This window comes from Dermacentor albipictus, chromosome 2 (assembly GCF_038994185.2).
Source record: "Dermacentor albipictus isolate Rhodes 1998 colony chromosome 2, USDA_Dalb.pri_finalv2, whole genome shotgun sequence".
Classification (NCBI taxonomy): Eukaryota; Metazoa; Arthropoda; class Arachnida; order Ixodida; family Ixodidae; genus Dermacentor; species Dermacentor albipictus.
Window position 1 is genome coordinate 181,681,141 of NC_091822.1, and position 23,267 is coordinate 181,704,407.

At 47.7% G+C, this 23,267-nt stretch overlaps 1 protein-coding gene across 4 annotated transcripts in view; it reads right to left on the reverse strand.

Moving 5' to 3' along the window:
* The window catches only part of LOC135919339 (sodium/hydrogen exchanger 2-like), a 378,884-nt gene that overhangs the window by 42,138 nt on the left and 313,479 nt on the right, over positions 1–23,267 (reverse strand). For all 4 annotated transcript variants that reach the window (XM_065453096.2, XM_065453093.2, XM_065453094.2 and 1 more), the window contains exons 16-18: positions 5,906–6,027; positions 4,414–4,490; positions 1,743–1,871 (exon numbers count right to left, since the gene is read on the reverse strand). In XM_065453096.2, the coding sequence (XP_065309168.1) occupies positions 1,743–1,871; positions 4,414–4,490; positions 5,906–6,027 (328 nt within the window). The remainder of the gene's footprint in view (positions 1–1,742; positions 1,872–4,413; positions 4,491–5,905; positions 6,028–23,267) is intronic.

Below are 23,267 nucleotides of genomic sequence, written 5' to 3' on the forward strand. Positions count from 1 at the left end.
TACAAAGTCCACGCCTCCATGGCAGACTACAGGAATGTAATTGGCGCTTTGCCTCGTGATGCTGGGACGCAGCAGTTCCAGCAACGTGTCGAATGTAAGCGGTAGTATTCGCGGGAAACTAAACAGCAGCAAAAGAAAGCACAACAATTATGCACCGATTCCCACGCAACGCGAATTAGAAAAATTACAACTTACTCTCGATGTTACCACTCGTTACGTGCGCGAAGTTCAAACGGGAGGCGTCTTGCGCGGCCGGCAACCTATCGCGAACGGCGGCATGGGTGCGTGCACTAGCGTCGCTTTTTGAAGAAAAGCTTCCGCGCTGCCACAGCTGACACCACGCACGGCACAGCACATCACCACAGTGACGACGCCTATCTGTTCGCTCCAATCAAAATCCAGGGCTGTTGCCTGGACGCGAAACCAGCGAAGTGCGCGCGAACTGCGTAGATCCCTAGAGTTCTCGCTGAGAACGATAATCTCCGGGATTGCGACTTGCAGGTCGCGTTCGCCGTGCTTGCGCGTGTGAGCATCGGTCACGTTCAGTCGCTTTTTAGTCGCCACTTGCAAATGGTCGCGCGGCCTCCTCAAGTCGGGGCGGTACGATTGAGGCTTTAGCGTAGATGAGTCGGACGACGGCAAGGGCCAACTACCGCTTCTGACATGCCCGACCCCAACTCTTACAGCTTCAAGATACGGAACAGCGTAACTATCCTGAAAAGAACTAAATGCATGTCCTAGCGCTTTTGTAACCTGCTCTCTTGAGCAACTCATGCCAATTCCATCCTTTTTTTCGTTTGTGTGTGTGTGCATGTGCTTATATGTACGTGCGTGTGTGTGCTGAGCACTTCCCGTAATTTAGTATTACGGCACAGGTAAAAAAATATGGCGGAAAAATTGTGCGAGAATATCCTCAGGCAAATAGTTCCGACAAAGGAGCTAGTCTAATCAGGAAGGTAAAGCGAGCATGCTGTGAATCAGTAGCTCCTTTTCTTGCCTATTCGCAAGTTCAAGTCCATAATAATAAGATGTATCTTCCTCTAGCCCCCTGCATGCTGACATTGTGATTTGATAAATCTAGTGCTGTCGCAAAATATTCGTTGTACGAATCGCCACTCAGCTGCTTCGTAAAGATGTTTCAGCAGGAACTCTTGAGAAACTCGAAGTGCATTTAGCACTTGAAAAAAAGGTTTCTTCGTCGGTGCGTGTCTTTAACATACTTTTGCCAATACGATCCCTAGCAGGGCACAATAGAGGCTAACGTAGGCCGAATGCGTGACTATTTATTAACCCCGCTTTCGGTGCTACTTAAGGAGGCGAAGAAGATGCGCAATTGATGTTCTCATGTTCAAGGTTATTGCGCACAGAGAGGCTATATTTCACATCACCGAAGACGCTCCGTGGCTTGCGCGCTCGGGTGCACGGGAGGCACGTATGTAAGATGCAGTGGCGCCAACAAGACTCCGAAATGAATTGAATTATGGGGTTTTGCATGCCAGACTGTAGTGGAGGACTCCGGAAATTTCGACCGCCTGGATTTCTTTAACGTGCACCTAAGTCTAAGTAGACGGATGTTTTCGCCTTTCGCCCCCATGAAAATGCAGCCGCGTGGCCGGGATTCGAACCCGCGACCTCGTGCTTATAGCAGCCCAACACCACAGCCACTGAGCAACCACGGCGGGTAAGACTTCGAAACACCGGTTCGAAGAGCGATCGAGGCCCGGCGCGCTGCGAGCACTCACCTGTATAAAGACGGTGAAGAGGACGATGACCAGGGTGGTGGTGACGAACATCTCGTAGTTGTGGAACTTGCACGAGCTCAGCATGATAACCAGGGAGAAGGCCACGGCGCCGCGCAGTCCCCCGTACGCCTGCGGTTGGGGGGAGGCCGAGGCATGCACGGCGAGCCATGCGGCGATCGCGTGCCAAGTTTAACAAATCTGAGTCTGACGCAGGATTAACGAACGGTAACAACAACACACAGGTCTTAACTCTGTCATATTCCCTCGTTGAATAAGCATAACAAGCCCGGAAGAAATCCCACAAGAATAGCAATAATAAATATATCACAGGACTATAATCAGCCCGCGTCAAATGTGTTCACAGTTATCAGAAATCGCCTTGAAGGAACGTGACATCACGAGCCTAGCGCAGGCATTGTATGAATTGTCAACACTAGCAAGGTCACGAACTGCACTAATAATATTCATTATTCCTCCACAGAAAAACAAGCGAACACACACATACGCCGTCGTCAAAGAATTTTTAGGTCCCACGAGGAAACGACAGAAACGGCAGCCGCATTAACAAAGGAAGTGCAACACGACGCATCGTAAAGCTGCCAGCACCACGCCGAAGCGCAAGCATCGAAGTGGCGATTGTTTTTTGCCAAGGGGTCGTCGATGTGTTGGGTGCGAAATGATTGTTTTCTTGCATATCTGCGCAAGATGCTCGGTCTTTTCAACTACGGCTGTATAAAGCATAAAGTTGCTGCATAGCTTGACCAAGATGGAGAAAACATAGGCAGTAGCCTTCTCTGCAAGGCTAAAAAGTCTCTAAAATAGTAGAAGAAACATTTCCCTAGAAGGTCGCGCTTTCTAGCTGCTGCTCCGTCTAGGGCGGGCGTGAGGCCTAAGAACAGGACGACGTGAGCCCTTGCAGCCAATGGCTCCGATTATTCACTAATGCAGGGATGCGCACAAAACAGCAGGGAAACATAACTAGGCGGGATTATAGTAACGAGAGGGGCGCCTCCTTAATGAGAATGGGAGCGATTACAACAACAAAGGTTTAAGAAACCAGGAAGCGACCGAACTATTTCAGGTGCAGGCGCGCCTAATGAGTTGTAAACAAGTTTCGAAGCCGGGCCGATAGATAAACAAAGCAACGTTTCTCGCATAAACGTGACCGAAGCAAGCGGTAAACGTATTTGTTCTTCAGTTCTTCAATCTTAAGCTCCTCGCGGAGACGGAAAAAGAACGAAGAAAAGTATAGTTCTTAACTTCGGCAAAATGAATCCTTAAATTTTACGGACAAAGTAGGCTCATTCGTGAAAAAAATAAAATAAAATATAAAGTTATACCTATTTTCGCAGTGACGATTAGTAAAACTAAGTGCTACAAAGCGGGTTGGGAGGTCTCATTAAAAAAACACCTTCCCTGGGCGCTTACGGAGGAGCCTTTTAAGGGATCTGCCTATGCTGGAAAGAACCTTAACAAATTAAAGGTTCATCGCATGAAGGAAAACATAATGATGTACTCTATTTATTCAAATTGTCAAGTCTGTGTCTATTTTTCTTATCGTGATTGCCGTTTCCTTCATTTCTTTACTCTGCTAGATGGCTCTCCTACTTTCATTAGATATCCCCGCTTTCTCCGCCCACGATCGGATCGGACGATTTTAACGGTCGGATATTGTGGGGTTTCATGCGACAACCATTCGCTGATATCTGAAGCGGTTACGACAAGTGAGCTTTCAAGATCGAAGAGGCCTCTTCTGTAAAGAGAGTCGACGTCACGGGGCGGCACTACAATCGCTGCGCCTGTTGTCAAAATAATAAATCCGGGTACGGAACAATGGGAGGCTCTGCTGGCCAGCGGGCGCTGCGAGGACCAAATTGGTCTCGTGAAGCGAGTACACAGGGGAGATGAGGCCGTTGGAGCCCTGAAAGAAGGGTCCCACCCACGCTAAACCCAGTCAAGACTCTGCAAGAAGACCCTGACGGATTAAAGAGACCCTGTAAATAGAGGCGAATAATTTTTTTTATGATGATGCTATAACCGTAAATGTTGCAGATCAATGAATAATACGCGATTTGGGCACGTCTATAGAATGAACGAATGGAATTATGAATGATATTTGGATGCAGTTATAAATGTCGGCAGCTGTTTTGTCACCGGCTTCTGTCCTATATATATATAAAGAAAGAAAACAGTACAGCAACAAAACAGTGTGTTCTACAGTTTCCGCAATCGGTCATGTGCCACTGAAAACACAACTATTAGCAGTTCAAGGTAGACAGCAGCATAAAAAGAAACACAAGACACAGAGAAAGAGCAACTTCGTAGATGCTGCTATATTGGACACGAAAAACAAAAACACCAGCAAGCAAAGTCAAGGCTGTCGTAAAATCAAGTATAGATCTATTTGAGGTGAGATATAATATCGACATCGAACTCTTAATGCAGCGAAATCCAACGAAAAAGCAACAACAACAAGAACACAGGAAAAGGTTATGTATCGATACCACATACCAGCCAGTATAAGCGCGAACTATTTATTAGGAGACGGAAAAAATAACCCGCAAGCTCTTACCATAAATCTTGTTTATACCTACTTAAAATGTTTGCACTATAACTAATACACATTCGCTACGCTAGCTAGCGATCAAAAGGCAATAATGACGACACTCACCATTATGAATTGTTCCTCGAGGTTGATCTTCTTCACACGGCCGACCACATTTACAATGTATGTAAGGCTAAACACGGCTGAAATGAGGAAAAGATAACATTGTACAACCGCTGCGCAGGCACACGAAGCCAATATTCTCGAGGAACCGTGAAATAAAAAAAAAGTATTATTGCGTATGCCCATAATAACCGCGTCGCTGCCGACAATTTCAGTGCTATTCGTGGGGACAAAATTTCAAGTGTTCAAAAACGTAAGCCCTGTTGGCGGACAGGATTCCCGAACATGCATTCTGAGACATCAACACAACGACGTTTTTAACCCGCCAAATACTTGAAGTCAGAAATCTCAAGGCATATTATTTGTCATTGTTCATCACTTCACCTTGCATTCTATGTGCAGTCGTCATATTCAATGAACAGCCTCACACGCACTAAGAAGAAATGCAATATCTTACGATACTGCGGCGGACGGTTCAGATATAATGCAGTAACAGCAGAAAAAACTAAAATACACGAATAGTCAAATGAGCGTGCTGTTCTCAATGAAATTAAATACGCACCCCGTCCTCCAAGTAAGGTAGCTAACCGGATTTTAAGTGCCGGTTAAATTTCCTGCTTTTGTCATTTCCTTTGTCTCTTTATCCGTCACTTGCTTATCTCGTTTTCCTTGAGAATAAGTAAAAAGTGCGGAAGCCTCGTCGCCTAGGAAACTCCTAATACTCTTTCTTATCCAATATCTCGCACAAAGAACAAAAAAAGAAGAAAAATATCACGGCCCGTTTAAAATTTAAATCGCGCGAGACAGTAAACCACTATACTGTATACTACAACCACACAGGTTTGGTTAAAATAATTTATTAAATTCTGAGGTGTTAGGTGCCGACACCACGATGTCATTATGAGGCACGCCATATCTCCTGATAAATTTGGAGCACCTGGTGCTCTTCAGCGCACACTTAAACATAAACACTCGAGCCTTTCTTGCATTCCCTTTCTTAGATATTAAATCAGCGTGGCTTGCCACTTGCAATGGTTTTGCATTTGCCAAAACGAGGAAGAGCAACACGAAGAAGAAAAAAAAGTCGAATTTGAAACTGAGTGGTGAATTTTCTGTTTTATATATACGCTGAAGAGCACATAGGACGTTTAAGCTTTCGGTTTCGAGCTTCAAACAAACACAGATAAGACTTTGCGATTAACAGGAGCGTTGTCGCGCCTAAGGAGTTTCATATCCAAAGAAAGTTGTCCGGGAGTGTAGTTTATGAACCAGGAAAATAAAAGAGTACGATATACCGGTTTATAATGAAGTAATACTCGTGCCCTAAGCGCGCGGAGACTGATATGAAGTCATACGTTAAAATGTAAATGCGGCGAAAATATATTTTGTTTTAGATCTGAGGGGCTACAGTTAGTAGCACACAAACACAAGAAGTGATGAAGTACTGAAGAAAACAGAACTGTCGTAGAGAAGAAGATGGAGAGGTGGCGCTCACTGAAGAACCTGTAGACGAGGCAGAGCGCGGCCGACCAGACGACGAAGCCGGTGTTCCAGACGTGGCGCTTGTTCACCAGCACGATGCCCAGGAAGATGAAAATGACCGTGTCAGACACGGCGCTGCAGCAGAGGACACAAGCAGACAGGTACATGATCATCACCATCATCATCATAATCATCATCATCGTTATCCACAACTGTTGTCTTATCATTATACACGCCGCAGTAGTTCAGAGATTGCAAATATTTGCACTTTATTGGACGGACAGACTCCCCGGACTGTTCAGTGTGTGGCACTGTAGAGACTATAGAACATGTGCTCGTGGTGTGCCCTGAATATGCGCGCGAAAGACTGACAATGGCAGATACATTGAGACATTTACACAATGGACCACTGTCGGAGGACCTCTTGCTAGGCTTATGGCCACAGAGTTGGCAGACGACAGAGACAATGCGTGCACTTTCACGTTTCCTAGGTGACACGGGCCTGGACTCACGCCTGTGATACCAGTAGTGTAATGTGTCCTTCACCTCGTTCCTCCCATTATCATCCCCCACTGTGACCCTTTTTCTTCCGCTCTTCCCCTTCCCTTACGTAGAGTAGCAGGCCAGATGCTCCATTATCCGGCCGACCTCTCTACATTTTCCAATCATTAAAATACTTCTTCTTCTTCAGAGATTGGCGTTCTGCTGTTGAGCAAAACGTTGAGCACTGCTACAGCTTCACACCTGCCCAGCGAACGAAAGCGAAGCGGCAAAAGCGGACGGCGTTTCCGCGCTAGCTCGATGCGGCGCCGTTCCCGTCTGATGCAGCCGCTTTCGCCGCTTTTGTCACTGCCGCCTTCGCGGCTTTCTCTGTAAAGGCGCTTTCTCCTACTTTTTTCGTTTGGCGTGGTTTGTTATTAATACTCCGTTTCGAGGGACGAATTTATCGACCCGTCATGCGCGGAGACTACTTTTCTTGCCATGCGGCTGCTTGCGAGAAGAATCGCGTAAAATTGTTTTTTTTCCCCTTCTTTCTTGAAGGTGGTCGAAGCGACCTTTGTATGCGCACCAAGCGTACTGACGTAATCCTACAAACACGCATGATACACGCGCGGTCATATGAACGGTTGAAAAACGTTACTGCGGATGCTGATTACTCGTGACACGTATCGTCAATCTTCAAAAGTACCGCGACAAGAATTTCACAAGCAGGCTAGTTGCATAATGACCTGAACACCTTTGTAACCCTAATCCCATCATCATGTGTAAAGATTTCCGGTACGCTAAGGACGGACGTAGAAACTGTTCCGAGGACGAGCGCTCGTACACATGTCGTATATCGCTCCTTGACGATCGCATAGACGCGCACACGTAATAATCACCGCGACGAAGATATGCTGGACGTCACCTGAAATCTCCGAGCCGGATGCTGACTTCGCAGAGCAGCGCCTTTTTTCGCCCTGCATTCTAATTACCTGTGGTGAAGTGGCGAGCTTGTCCGCGCGGCAGAAATTGGTAGTTAACAGACCCACCGCACTCGCTAAATTTTTTTTTTTTACGTGCAAAAACCATGATTCCGAGGCACTCCGTAGTCGGGGGATTTGAACCACCTGGGGTTGTTTAGCGGGCACACAAATCTAAGCACACGGGTGACCGATCGCGCTAGCTGCCGGGTTTTCCGTCCGCTGTCACCACTTTCGCCGCTTGGCAGGTGAGCGCGTAACCGTATGGAGTCACGAGACCGGCGGCCACGCATACGGTAGGAGAGCAATGGTATACACTCATGTATTTGGATTTAGGTGCGCGTTAAACAACTCTCAATTCTGAGGTTTGAAACGAATAGATAGAAAATAAAATGGGTAATACTCTAGGTAGTCCACATTATTGCACGGACCTTTTCTCTACTACGTATAGCATAGTCTAGGTGTATACCTTGGGTACGTTAAACGCCATCAATCACCAAGCCAAGCCAAGCCAAGCCAAGGCACGCCGAATTGGGGGACTCCGGAAATTTATACCATGCACTTGGGGTTCTTTAATGTGCACCTAAATCTAACTACGTGGGTGTTTTTGCATTTCGTCCCCGTCTAGATGCAGCCGCCGTGGCCTGGATTCGATCCCGCGACATCGTGCTTAGAAGCTCAACACCATAGCCGCTAAGCAACCACGGCGCGTCACTCAGTGTCATTTTTTCCCGGTGTTCCAGTACACCCACATATGCTATACGCTTGCGTCATGCTAGGAGTGTCTAAGTTTCCTCTATCTACTATTCGTCGCACTGCTGCAGCCATAAATTTCCACCGCGTTGCCCGATCCGGTTTGTGCATTTGATACGTATTGCATAAATCCTATAATTACACTTTTGCATAAGCAGATCGACAAGTAGTCGAAGCCCGTAATCATGATCATCATCACAGACTTCGCACACGTCACACAATTTAACAACGTTCCGCAATTTCATTTCCGCTTTCTTCAGTGGTCACACACACACACACAAAAAAAAAAAAAATAAAGACAGGCCGGCGAAGGCCACGAACACAAAAGCGGCGACCACTAAGTGTTATTTCCAGGCCTGTGTGACAACAGATGACGCTTCTTCTGCCGCAGCCTCAATGACATAACGAAGGAAATGTTATATATATATATATATATATATATATATATATATATATATATATATATATACGCGCGTGTGTGTGTGAGTGGGGGTTTGGGTGTGTGAAAGAAACGTGTTTACAGCTGCTGAAATTGCTTTAGCAGGCAGAAAAAATGCGGAAGCTTCCATTTTGCCATCAGTGCGTCGAAGCGCGCGAAGCAGCAGCGGATATATAGATCTAACTATAAAATGTGTCCCGAACAAAGCGTGTTTTGTTGACATCATTCCGGCAAAAGAGACACTCACGATTATTTTTTTTCTTTTTTCTTTTTTGCCGCGGAGTCATAACGAAGCAAACAATTTCATCCGACGTGCTGCTTCACTTATGTCGTTTCGTGGACTCGATCTCATCTCGGCCATAAAATCATAAAATGAACTGATCTAGAAAAATCCGACTTGGTTCGCAAAATTCCGTTTCTGCGTCAAGAAATGCGGCGTTACGCCTCGCCGTTGCCCTCTGGAACCACTTCGCTTTTGGCTACGTCTCTGATAGGCATGTGCACATCGAGAGGCTAGACAACAGTATCCATTAAATACCAGCCGATTCATGACGAACGCTACCATGAAATTGCGTCGCAGAATGGCTAAAACATCGCGTCCATTCAACCGAGATTTGTTTTTTCTTCGTAATGTACCCGTTATCAGGCGTAAGCAGCCGTGCAAGCAGGCGTACGTAGTGCCGTCTGCTCGCTGCATTTGCGGATGACAGAATGGAAAGAAACGCGAAAGGCATACGTCTACGGCATTAGGCAAAGTAAAAAAAAAAAGAACGCATTACCATGGTGCTTATATCACACACGTGCGACTGAAAGCAGTTTATGTGTTAGAGAAAAAAATACATAAAGCAAGACAATAAGCTCACGAAATAAGTCCCATTGTTCGGAAGGAGAATGGCACGAAGCAGGGCTTCCGTAGAAATAAAGTGCTCTATTGAAGCAGTCACAAAGAAGGACGTGCGACTCTCTGAGAGACTGTCGTGAGACGTGAGAAGCATGGATGATCTGGATTATCGGCATGTCATTGCTAAAGCCAAGAGCACGAAAGAGAGAAAACGAAAAGAGAAGGCAGGGATTCGAAGAAAAAAAGCGCCGAGCTGGGTACCTTGCGCTGTGGGAAAGAAACGGGTATTGAACGAGGATGAAGAGGAAGGGCGGTGAATGTGGGCACGTGCGCGGACAGCACCACGCAGTTAAATTCACTCGCACAAGCCAGTCGTTGAACCTGGACCAATGATCGGTTGGGACAGTATCTTGTTCCAGTAATCTGTTAGATATTGATTGCCTTTGTACGTCAAATCGGGGACGTGGCACAATGGATGGTCTATGTTCTCCTCGAAGTCACAGACATAACATGCAGGACCTTCTGCAATTCCAATTGATGCTGAATAGGCTCTCGTGAAGGCTACTTCCAACCACAGCCGAAACAGAAGAGATACATTGCGTTTATGCACTTCTGGCGGAGGTTCGAGCTGTGCAGTCTAGTGTGCCTTATTTAAGCCGTATTCCACTCGGATAACGAGAGCGCGCGCACCAGAATACGAAGCTGCCTCCCAGCGTCTGTCCTAGAGAGTGGAATCAGGATGCAGTCGTCGTCTTTATGTGACAATCGAGCAGCCTTCTCTGCATCATCATTTCCGAGAATGTCGCGACGGCCGGGTAACCACTGAAAAGAAATCTCGTGGCCTATTTTTCTTTCAAGCAGCGGTTAAGTTCCACGATTTCCGGTGTCACTTCGTCGTGCATTTCACGCTAGAGAAACGACTGCGTAAGTTGTAATGCCTTGCTTTGAGTCGTAGAAAACTGCCCATTTTTCCGGCACACTCTGTGTCGATCATCTGAAGTGCACCGCGGAGTGTCGCTAGCTCTGCGCACTTCTGCCGTCGCCGTCGCCGTGAGGTTCCGTATAACGTCCAAGGGCGATAAAATCATCGCCGCGCGACGTATGCTGTGTGCGCGAGTGAAAGCGTGCAAGGGTGAGCCGGCGATCTCGCCTCAATCTCGCGCGCGAAAGGGAGGAAGCGCGCCGTCTTCCGTCACGCACCAGGCTCCGGGGGGAGAGTAGGGAGGTGGGGAGGGGTTTTCCTTCGGGCGGCCCGTGCGCCCACCCGTCCCGCTGTGTCTTGAAATCCATCTGCGACGTGTAAAGTGCGCCGCGCGCTGTGTTATAGCTTAGTTCGCGTTGATGCGAGCAGTACGTAGCACGAAGGTCAATTCGCTCGCTACTGCTGCCGCGCTTACTCGAGCGGTTTGACAGCGAGTTTCTGAGGTCATCGAGTGAGATGTGTTCATGTTTGCTTGTGCGCGCGTGACACCTTGCTTGTTAATTTATTTAGTATGCCTTTGTTTACAACTTTACACGGCCGATAAAACTACCATCCTTACTTAGTATACCTGTCCACTAGTTTGCGATCGCAATCGATACTACGCCTTTCGTGCGAAACTGCGACTTTTTTCTTGAGCCCTGGTATCGTGAGGTTTACTCGAGGACGGATCGCACACCATGAAAGAATCAACAGCCTGACCACAGATGCGTACCGCAGGTACGTAAGTGAGGCACGATCTACAGTAACAGTTGCACTGAATGTTGTGCGAGGCCTTTCTTCTCGGAGGCGAGAAGTGGTGGGTAGGGGTACCGGGGCGAAGTGTGTGGTATGCACACGCATTGGCTGAACTGCGATGAGCGTTCTGATTGCGTTATCTTGAGCGACTGCTATATAGGTGGTTAACGAAAAACGAAAAAAGAAAGAGAGAGTAATCGGAACACCACAGCGCACCAAAGGCGTTGGGGTGTCCAGCTCCGTAATTCTGTGTTCTTCGCACTCTTAGTACATGTAAATGTTTCGGGTAGCAACCGTGCGTGGAAAGAGAAAATGATTTAATTACAACGATTTAATAAAGAGAGGCAATGGCGAAACACAAAGCAGGAGCTTTGCAGAAAGTTCAGATCAGCTTACCGATGAAAAGAATGTCGATAGAAGGAGATTAACCCGATTTTCATAATCCAGTGCGTAGCTCTCACGGTTATTTCCTGATGATTACGCCCGCTTACGCGAAGCTTCCGTGCATTGCCGGAGCTGCACTGTAGTAAAAAATCACTAGAACATTTTGACATTGCGCTTGACGTGGTTTCTGACCAATTCCTATCGAGCAACAACTTCACCTCTCCTATCGACAAGATATGAAGAGGTGAAGTAAATGCTAAAAGCTCTCATTGCCAAGAAAGATTTCTCTCTTTACGGTACGAGCCTCTAAGGGAAAACGCTGTTGAGGAAGATGTTATAATAAATTCGACTACCTGGGACGCTGTGACGTGCACCCGGCCGAACCGAAGTACATGAATGTTTTATATTCCCAACTTAGAGTGATGACTATGCAGCCTGGACTCAATCCCGCTACTTGGCGTTCGGCAGCAGAACACTACAGAAATTGAGTCACGTGAAGTGAAGTACGTCGTCATAATTTTCGGGATTACGCAGAATAGATTTGTCATATCATAATCTGAACAACCTACTAACAGGCGGGCCGAGCGACAAGCTCTAGTATAATTGGAGTGCCTATCTCGACATGCCAATGATTGCAACAAACAACACAAAAAAAAGGTTTCCCTAAAACCGAATCGTGCAGTACGACGTCTAACATGTAGTACAAAACAAACTACGCGGGTGAAATTGAAGCACGGCACGCAATGGAAGAACTAAGCGACGCATCGGCGTTGGAAAACGTTGCAAAACTTTTAAGCATTCTCGGCGAACCAACTTGAAATCTCGATTACATCGCGGGACGCTAATGATGTATCCACGTCCTGTCGACGGGTAACGATATTTCTGGTCGATTCGAGTCAAGCCAAGTGTGTTCCACTCTAATGCTTGCGTTACGACCTCGTGCGGCGCACTTGCAGAGCAGCGGTTTCGACATGAAGCTTTATTTCAGATCAAAATCTAAGTCGTCTCTCCTAAAGGCCACACTGAAATCGAAAAAAGAAATGTTGTAACTATAGGAAACCGATGCAGCGATTAAAATTACTCTCAGGACAGCGCCAGAAAAATGTTTGTATCGTCTTTACAACGACGCCAGATATGCAGGCTCCCAAGGAAAGTTGCTATACGATACACGTAGTTTTGTACCGCTTTAAAAGGCACGAAAAGCACGAGATGCTTGGTTGACGAAGACGTCCTATTACGATTCGGTTTACCAAGTGATGGAAGCAGTTTCTTGCTCTAGGTGATCGGCGCATTTAATTGAAATTGCCAATGACTCCAAAATCTTAAAACTGGAAGCTACCCACCTTACGACTCTATCATTATAAGAAGAACGATATACCAAGATTCTATAAGCGATATTTGCATAGCGCTGTTCCATTGCGGACTGCGTGCGACACAATTCCGTCGCGAAACGCGCTTTCGCAAAGTTGACGCAGCCGACGAGACAATTTTAATGGCATGGTCCCCTTTAAAACATCGGCTATGGTTTCGCACCGAAAGCTCTAGCTAACAAATGGAATGGGGGATCCTATAGATATCTCTTTCGCAGCGAATGTTTTAACGTTGTCAAAGATGTGCATCTAAAATTTCAAATTTCCCGTCTACTGCGAACGCGCGCAAAAGAGAGAGAGAGAGAGAGAAGGAAATAAAAATAAGGGGAGGGGGAGTCTCCTACATTTCAGTTTCATCACATTCATTCGGTTATAGCTATCTCGTCTACATGTTACAAACTTACGAGGTTGTAAAACTACGAACTTAAACCGGTTTAGCGGCTGCCGAGAAAAAACAGTTTCGCTATTTTTCTCGTGCGCGGTTAGACGAGTGCGGGCGAGGTAACGTTTCTTTTCTAGAAAGCACGAATTTGTTCCGCTTCTATGATGCTTCCCTCATTATTTCTTCACCGCGTTTCCTGTATTTCCAAAGCACACACACGCGCGCGCACACACACACACACACACACACACACACACACACACACACACACACACACACACACACACACACACACACACACACACACACACACACACACACACGCACACGCACACACACACGCTAAGACGCCGCGTTTACACAAGGCTAATGAAAGTTTACACAACGTCAGTGTCGCGTATAAATCAGGAAAACCATGTTTTCGAACGTCTGCCCTTCACCTGAGCTAATAAGTTAAGGCAAACGTAAGCCGCACGCCGCAGAACTCGCGGGGCGCACTAGCCTTTCAATGGTGGCTCAGACGAGAATTATTTACGAAAGCACATGTAACGAATCGTCCACCGTTTTGAAAGTCCATATAATTTGCATGTGATTTGCGCGGAGCGAACGCGAAAAGTAGAGCGTACGCCGGCCGCCTAAACACAGAACTGCTTACGAAAGCTGGTTTGGCAACCGACGTTTTGATGGCGCGTAACTTTGTAAGAAGTACACGTGCACATATGCGCGCCGCGGTGTGCTTCAGCGGCGATATAGAATTCAGGATATCGCTATATCGAACGTCCACGAGTGAAAAATTAAAACAATAACAGAAAGCGCGCGACGCAGGATCTACATTTCCAGCCGCTTCCGCGTGCTACCACACGTGTTCGCGGTCTCCGAGGCAATGTAATACGGTCATAATTTCATCACGGAGGGCCTTATACGCGATATCCGGCTTGCGCAAGCAGTAATCCAGAACGCGAGCGGCGAATAATAGGCAATTAATTTGCTTGGTGACATTTCGGTATCGCAACTGGTATCATGACGAATGCTTTTAGGCTGTTTTTATGCGTCGCATAAACATCCACGATATCTGTTCCAAGCTACTCTCGGGCTTAACGCGTTGTAACCAGAATCGAAAAATAGGCGACTAGGCATGGAAGCGCATGGCAAATTCGGAGCGCGAACTAGGAAAAAAAGGCAAAGGCACGAGAAGAGACAAGGCACAGCGCATGGCAACTGAAAGGTTTATTCAAAAGGTTGGAAACTTTAAAAAACGCAATGTGCCATACGTCGGACGACGTTGGACAACTACCACAAGGGACGTAGGTCACACCCGCACTCACGTGTGCGGAGGTGCAGCATACATCATCCTTCTAGGCCTTCCGCCTAGCGCAAGTGCCTTATTGAACTAAATGATTGTTTAAAGGTAAACTGCGTCAGAAAATGCCTAAAGTATGACTTGCACAAAAGCTGGAGACATGACAGCTTCAGACTTTAATCAGAATATACGAGAAAACACATTTCTGTTACGTGGAAACTCAAAGATAAAGCCATTTTCTAGCTGCAGTATGAGTTTCGTCTGAGTGGCCGCGGCCACTATATAGTGGCGGTACTATTTTTGGGCGAGCGCAGCTTTGGCACAGCACGAGCCCACGAGAAATCTCGACCATCCAGAGGCTACCGTTCTTCTCATTTTTCTTCCTTCTCATTTTTCTTTCGCCTTTTCGCCTTTCTCACGTGTAGGGTAGCCAACCGGACAAAACTACGGTTAACATCCCTGCCTTTCATTTTTGTCTCGCTCATGCTACTGCTCAATGAAAAAAAAAATGTTGTTTACAATACTGTTCGGTGACATGTTGCTGTACTCCACTGATTATAATGTTGCGGGGTGTCATGGATACGAACCAAGAGATTGTAGAAGCGTCGTACGCGCGGAAAAAAGAAAGCACAAATAAAACAAGCGAATAAAAAACGAGAACAAAAGAACTAGAAAAGCTCGGGAAGGGGGCGAGGGAGATAGCGAATAATACGAACATAACTCATGCTCTCGTGTGGTGTGGCCATGGTTGTGGCTAAACAAGAACAACACGGTATGGATTCACTGCACGTACTGTCGACCGGTGGCCGGCAGAAATGTTCTGTCCTACGTAAAGGAGCCCACGCACACTCGAAAGCGAGGGCTCCCAAGCTCCTACGTTAAGTCGACGTCTCACGCTTCTAGAACCTGTCAGACTGCGACGACTTTTTGGTCGGAGCTGAGCCACATGAATTCTGAGGGGATCTGCAGAGCGTAGGCGGATTCACGAAATGGAAGGCAGCCAGCCATCTGTATGTGTAGTATGAATGTCCACATTACATATCACGCAGATGGCTGCGGCTTTGCCATACTTGGGGGGGGGGGGGGGGGGGAGGCATTCGCGCTGGTGCGTAGGTTCGTGTGACAAGCCGGCGTGACACCATCAGCGTCAGCTTGCATATCACGTAGGACGATCGTCCACGTCGGTGTTAGAAGCACCCTTAAGAAAGTGCTTCGCAGCTCGTGATGAAGCTGCGTCACTTGCGGCGGGGTTCTCAAGTTGTGCAAACAGCAACGATCCAACTTTTCAGGATGTGTCCTCAAAGCAAGTGCTTTAAACCCCGCCAGATACGCAGTGTCGTAGCTGTTGTTGTTGCTGTCGCCTTCAACATACGGCACGTAGTCACAAGAGGGGATTGGCCGTGGTTCACAATGGAAACATAAGATTAGATCCTTGATTCCTGTTAACTTAGTGACCAGTACTACCTATATTTAAATAATTAAATAACAATAATTATAAATTATATATCTCTCTTTTTTAGAAGTGATTATGCCAATTTTCGACGAAGGGAAAAAATTGCGATCTAGTGTTAATAATTAAGAAAAGGTGTCTAACGTGACAGCCGCCCTTATAACGAACGTATGTCTTGGCTTCAGCTAGAAGTTGGCTCCTTGTTTTCTTCTCCTTGATGTTCAAACCGATGAACAGAAAAAGAAAATAGCCTCGAGCAAGATAAGTGCGGTCGTGACAGTTTTAGGGCTTAGACAAAAACTGGTCGCCGTTTCACCTTACCCTCCTTTCTCCTTTGCACTCCGCTCGGACATACGGCGTGACGCAAACTCCATGAGAGCCGTTAGCTTCGCGCGCAAATCTTTCGGGACATCGACATTACCACAGAAATTGAAAAGAAATGTAACTTCCAAACTCAGCGTCGTCAGCTAGCTTATACTGAAGAATGGGGAAAAACAGAAGTCCAACGTAAAGCGATCTCGCCCCTAAATGCTCTCGCCTTTCTGCTTCTGCGCTTTGAACCCAAAACTCGGCAAAGCCATCACGAGTCCGTCAGTGATCCGACGCTGCGCGCAGTTTGACTATTTTGAATCGGAGCCGTGAAAGGGCCTCTGCCAAGCGCGAACCGCGGCCACCCTCTGCTACACGTCCGATGCGATATAGGCGAGTTTGCGTCAGCGTATACATAGAGGGCCTGTTTTCTCTTTACTTGTGTGCGTGCGTGTTTGCGTGCGTCTGTTCGACACATTTTTTTCTTCTTCGCCTGACAACGTCTCGAGGCGCAAGTGGTGGAAAAGTCCCCGCAGTTTCCGCTCAACGATTTCGCGCGTAGAGATTTTTGGTATACCAGGAAATGAGCTAAAGGGCACTTCCTTTCGCATTGAAATGGCTATCAAGCGCTCCAGCCAACAGCGATATAGGCAATGTGCTAGAGGCGATGCAAGACTCGGTGTTTGCGTAGTCAAAGTTGGGTTTATACAGGCGTTACTCGATCATAAATGAGCACATAACGGGGTTGAAAACGCTGGTTGAACTCGCTTGTTTTCTCATTCAGCTTTCTCAAGCCTAAATTGATCGTACAGATCTGAGCTGCAGCTACATTTTAAGCCCAAGGTGTTCTTATGAAGTAATGTGAACATCCCCTGAACCTGCAGGACATGAGACGTCCATTTCGCGAACATGTACCTGCAACTAATTAGCGAAATTAATTTACGCAAGCTTTGCAAAATGATGTAAGGTACAAGGCGGATAAATTTTACAACGAAGCTGTTTGTGGCTATAGGGTTCCGTGAAATCGTCGTGCGCGTGAGCAATAGCTATCATCATCAGCGATGGCTCGTGCCACTGCTCGCGCGTTCATCGTCGCCTTCCTCGGCAGCTGACTCCGTTGTAGCTCATGATGCCAACGTTCCCATATTGCCTCTCGCGCTCGTGCCATTGTACGCGCCTTCGTCGTCGTCGTCGTGCTCCACACAGCCGGCTCCAATGGCTCCAGCGTTGCCACAGTGCCTCTCGCCTCGGCGCCTTCGCAGAGGGACGGGCAGAAAATTCTGTGTCGCCTCTTTGTCGAGTGCTACACAGCTTCACTGGTCATCCATCCACCTTTAGAGAGTGGAATGGCTCTCTCTCTCTCTCTCTCTCTCTCACACACACACACACACACACACACACACACACACACACACACACACACACACATATGTATGTATATATATATATATATATATATATATATATATATATATATATATATTACTTCAGATCAACCAACCTAGCAAGAAGCTACATTCGGTTAAGTCGTTGGAAATTTTTGCCCACACTTGCAACACATACCTCCCACATTCTCACAACAATAAATAAAAAGGAAATGAACCGACAGCTTTGACCTGTTGTGCAGCAATGACGCCGGGAGCCGTCTGTATCTGGCGGCGACAACTTGGAACTGTGTCGACAAATTTTGCCATGGACGGCGGCGATGCACCTTAAATCTGACGGCGCAAGAATCTTGCGGCGTGCGCTTGGCGCAGTTTTTGTCAAATCGTGTTCCAAACATGGCTCACCGAGCGTTAAGTATATTCACCAAAGTACAGTCGGGCACTTTTGCATTGAGCAGCCGAAAACAAAAAAAAAAGAAATTCAGATCAAGTTTTGCGGTGTTACTTGCCAAATCCACGATCCAGGCACGACGCAATGGGGCATTCTGGATAAATTTTTACCACTTGGAGTTCTTTAACACGCACAATCTAACCAAACAAGCATGTTTATCATTCTGCCACCACGGAAAAGCGGCCTGCACGACCGGCTTTGAAACCGCGAACTCGTGCTACCGCGGGGGGCCAACAGCCGAAAACTATAAGCCGCATGTCACCGCCACACCCGCTGCTTTCTGTGTCGACGCCACCTGTGCCGCTGTAAATATAGTAAAATGGCATACGGTAAAGATATTTCATTTTTCTCGTCGTGCCTTTGTTAAGCGCGCATACATCCACAGAACGTGCGCTACGAAGCGCCGGGACTGCAATGAACGCACTTCCCTAAAAGCGTAATAATCGCCGAATACGAACGTTACACTATATGCGGCCCCTGCGCTTGACTGAAATGGGCCACCTGTATTCGTTGCCACAATCTCCAGGGACCCGAGACAGCGGGTCGATGCTGTAGCAATAAGGCCGATTGCTCACTTCCACGAACGGCTATATTGCCACGGTGCAGAAATAGTCGAGAGAAGGTGCATTTAGAGGTATTTACACATTGCAGCAACGCTGGATACGCAAGATGACTGGACAAAGCGGAGGCACGCTCGCTTCGCCAAATAGTCGTCTTTATTCAATGCCCCACTGTTCCGTTACATGACGTCCCCGGCCAGAAAGCCGCCGTCTGGGCGCTAGTGTTTATGCAAGGGTCGAAGTAGCGGTGACGTAAGGCTTCAGCCCAGACACGAGGACAATATCAGTGGGCACAGGGGCGGAGGGTGAATAGTCCAGCGGGGATACTTCGTAGTTGACACCGTAGAGCTGGCGCAAGATCCTGTAAGGGCTTGTGTAGCGCGGGGAGAAGTTTTTCGGTCAATCCGATGCGGCGGCATGGTGTCCACAGAAGAACTCTTTTAAAGACCAAGGGGAGAAATGAACGTTCCGGTGGCGGCTGTCGTACCTCGTCTTTTGTGCAACCTGCGAGGCAGTGAGCCGTGAGCGGGCAACATGGCGAGCTCTGTGAACCCGGGCGAAGATGTCGCGGGCGTACTAAGTTGGAATGTTAGGACATATAGTAGGAGTGCGTCGAAGGGCAAAGTTGGGTGGCGGCCGAACAGCAGATAAAATGGAGAAAAACCAGCGGTCATGTGATGGGGCGAGTTGTATGCATATGATAATGCACGTTAATGTGCTGCCCCAGTCGCCGTGGCCTGAAGAGACGTACATGGATAGCACCTCCGTCAACGTCCGGTTGAGCCTCTCAGTTAGTCCATTGGTCTGCGGATCATATGCGGTGGATAGTTTGTGCATGGCAAGATAGGAACGAAGAAGATCTTCGAACAACGCGGGACAAGAAGGTGCGGCCGCGATCAGTGAGCAGTTGCCTCGGCGCACCGTGATGTAGAATGACGTCATACAGAAGGAAATCCGCAACGTCCGTAGAGCAGCTTGTCGGCAATGCGCGCGTGATGGCGTAACGTGTCGTATAGCCTGTCGCAACAGCGACCCACTTGTTGCCGGTTTTAGACGTTGGAAAATGGCCTAGGAGATCGACGCGGAAGAATGGTTCGGCAGGGACATCGATGGGCGTAGACGTGCGGAGGGTGGTACTACGGCAGGTCGTTTGCGGCGCTGACAGAGTGCACAAGCAGCAACGTAGCGGCGCACGGAGCCATGCAGGCCGGGCCAGTAAGAGCGTCGTCGTACACGGTCGCAGGTACGGGAGACACCGAGGTGTCCGGCGGCGGGTGCGTGATGTAGCTGCTCAAGAGGTGCTGCCCAAAGATGTTGAGGTAGGACGAGCACAAGTTCCGGGTCTTCAGAGCAAAAATTGCGTCGGTACTGAACGCCGTCGTGGAGTATGAATGCGCTGACAGCGGGTTGAGGACGCACAGAAGCTACGCAAATCGATGAGGACACGTAAGTAGTCATCGCGTCACTGTTCATTGCGAATGTCACGCAAGTCTGAAATGGCCAAGACGCAAGCATCGGTGTCGTGGGCGTCATAGTCTGGACTGTCGATCGGGTGACGAGATAAGCAGTCGGCGTCCTTGTGTAAACGGCCAGATTTGTATAGAACAGTGAAAGCGCATTCTTGTAGACACAGCGCCCACCGACCCAGTCGTCCAGTCGGGTCTCTCAGCGATGAGAGCCAGCACAGGGCATGGTGATCAGTGATAACGAAAAATGGGCGACCAAATAAGTAAGGGCGGAACTTGGCTACTGCCCAACCCAATGCCACGCAATCGCGTTCCGTGATAGAAAACTTCCATTCTGTGGGCGAGAGAAGGTGGCTAGCGTATGTAATTACGCGCTGTGCATTGTTCTGCTGTTGAACGAAAACAGCTCCTATTATGAATAGCATCCAGAAAGTATCCTTAAACTTCGTTTATACCACGATGCTTTCCTTTTACCCTCCCCCCCCCCCCAACTCGTATCTTTCTTTTCCTTCTGGTCTGTTCAGGTGTTTCAATATCCGACACAATGATCTTGTATTGCACCCCCCCCCCACTCTATGTAATGCCTTTCAGGGCCTTTAGGGTACCTAAATAAATAAATGGGTCGTAGTGAGCAAGCAAGCCGTTAGCGAGTGGACGAGCGTAGCGAAGACTTCGGCTTGCGCAGGGCCATATGAGAAGGAAGCATCTTTTTTGAGTAGCCCAGTGAGCAAGCAGGTGGTGTCGGAAAAGTTCTTGATGAAATGACGGAAATAAGAGCGTAGTCTAACAAAGCTTCTGACATCTCCTGTGCATGACGGCACTGACAGCGCGAATCTTGGCAGGGTCGAGTTGAACTCCTGCAGCACTGACAAGGAGGCCGAGAACAGTAATATGGCGAAGTCCAAAGTACGAGTTGAGCTCGTACTTTGGACTCGTACTCAGCCACGTCCCTCTTTACCCTTCCCCCTTTCAATAAAGTTTATCACCACCACCACCACGAGTTGAGCTGGAAGCCGGCACGTCGGAAAACATCAAGAATGGCCGCCGGACATGTAAGGTGACTTGCAAACGTGGGCGATGAAACCATCACATCGTATAAATAACATAGACAAGTGGACCATTTACAGCCGCGAAGTAGAGAGTACATCATTCAGTCGAAGGTTGCCGCGGCATTACAAAGGCCAAACGGCATCACCTTGAATTGATAACAGCCATCCGGTGTTGCAAAAGCGCTCTTTTCGCGGTCCATGTCATTTACAGAGATCTGCCAATACCCAGAGCTAAGGTCTATGGACGATAAACATTTGGTTACATGCAGGCATTCCAAGGCGTCATCAATACTTGGCAGCGGGTAGACGTCTTTGCGCGTGATCTTATTCATATGTCGGTGATCGACGCGCAAACGCCAGCTGGCATCTTTCTTTACAAGGACAACTGGGGACGTCGACGGACTAGACAAATGTTTGATGAGCCTTTAGTCAGCATTTTGTTCATCTCATGCTGCATAACTTGACGTTCGGCATGTGAACCGCGGTACGGACGTCTACGTATAGGATTGGCGTCTGCAGCATACGGTGAGTAACCACTGACGTCTCTCCCAAAGGACAGCCATCAAAATAAAAAAAAAATGCGTAGGAAGAATGTCAGGTGCGATCATCTTGGTTAGGCCGTCTGGTGTAGGATTGGACTGATGGAACTTGCCTGCGGGTTATGGTGGAACTTCCGCATCTAATAGAGATATCTCGCAGCCATCGATAGGCGAGATATCGTAACAATATAGTCTAGCGGACTGAGTCAATGTGTTCTCTGCAATATTTCCGCGTCTGCTAACTTATCGCGAGCGGAACGCGTTGCCTGGGAAGTGGTGAAATACGCCTTTTTTTACGGCGCCTACAACGTCACGGCTTTAATGCGTCAAGACCAGTGTTTATTAGCGCCGTCTGGAACGCCGACAAGGGGTCACTAAGACCAGCCGACTTCAGGAATAGCAGCAATGCCCGCGTTGCTCTCTGCGCCTGCGACGCCATGCGGCCAACATTCCAAAAACATTTTCGTCTCTGATAATACTCTACGTCCATCTTAACAGTCAGAAAAAAAATCATTACGAGAATAAAAACAGAAGAGGTGTTCGATTGTCTCATCGCACCTCAACGAGTCACACATGTGAATGAGATGCGAGTAATATTTTGTAAAAGCAATCTCTAGCCCCAGGCAGAACATTAAAGTTGCGTCACAGCAATCAGAGCATGGGTGCGTGAGAGGGAGGGGGGGGGGGGAGGGGCAGGAGGGGTGCAGTTGAAATTTCAACGGGTCATCAATTTTGCGGAGACGGCAGTGTTTTTGTCCCTTTACTCCCCTTCCTCGTGTGTATAGCACTGCAAAGCGGAGGCACGTCTGCTTCACCCCCTAACCGTTCCTTTTCCTCGTTTCATCAGTACTGTAAGATAGATGGTCAACTGGAGGAGTCAAGATGTTAGAAATGTGATTGAGTTTTTGTGTTCGGCTAGAGTAGGCAAGTGAAGTGTAGTACTTGTAAGTGCTTTAATGTGTTTTTGGTGAAACGGCATGCGGTATATATCTGAAAAATGCACCGAAGAATTTTCTTTTCTTTTGTTTTGTAGCTGGAGCAGTGAAAGAAATAAGTGTCAGGACGCCGTTTTAAAACGGGAAGTCCACTTTAAATTAACCTTATAAGTTAGATGCCTAAATAAAATTAAAATCAAATACTCAAAACAGCACATTTTTCTTTCTTTTTTTCTTTCTATCCCGCGTTGCGGCTCCTTCGCTGACACTTTTCTCGAGGACCAACAAGTACCATGCAAGGACCTTTAGTCAGCACAACCGAAAGCAATCGGGAAACAAAACGTCAAGCAAAAGCGAAAGCCAAAGGCATCGAGAAAGCCCACAAGCGACGACCTTGGCGGTCCCTTTTGAGATGCACCCGCCGGCTCCCGCCACCGCTGAAGCGTCTTCTTCTTATTATTGTTATCCTTTTCCCCTTTAGAGGCCGTTCAAGGCCAGGCTGCTCCGGCGCTTCTCATTGTTTCGTCGACCCTTTTGACCCGTAAACTGGAATTTCGGGCGCGCCGAGACAACGAATCGCGG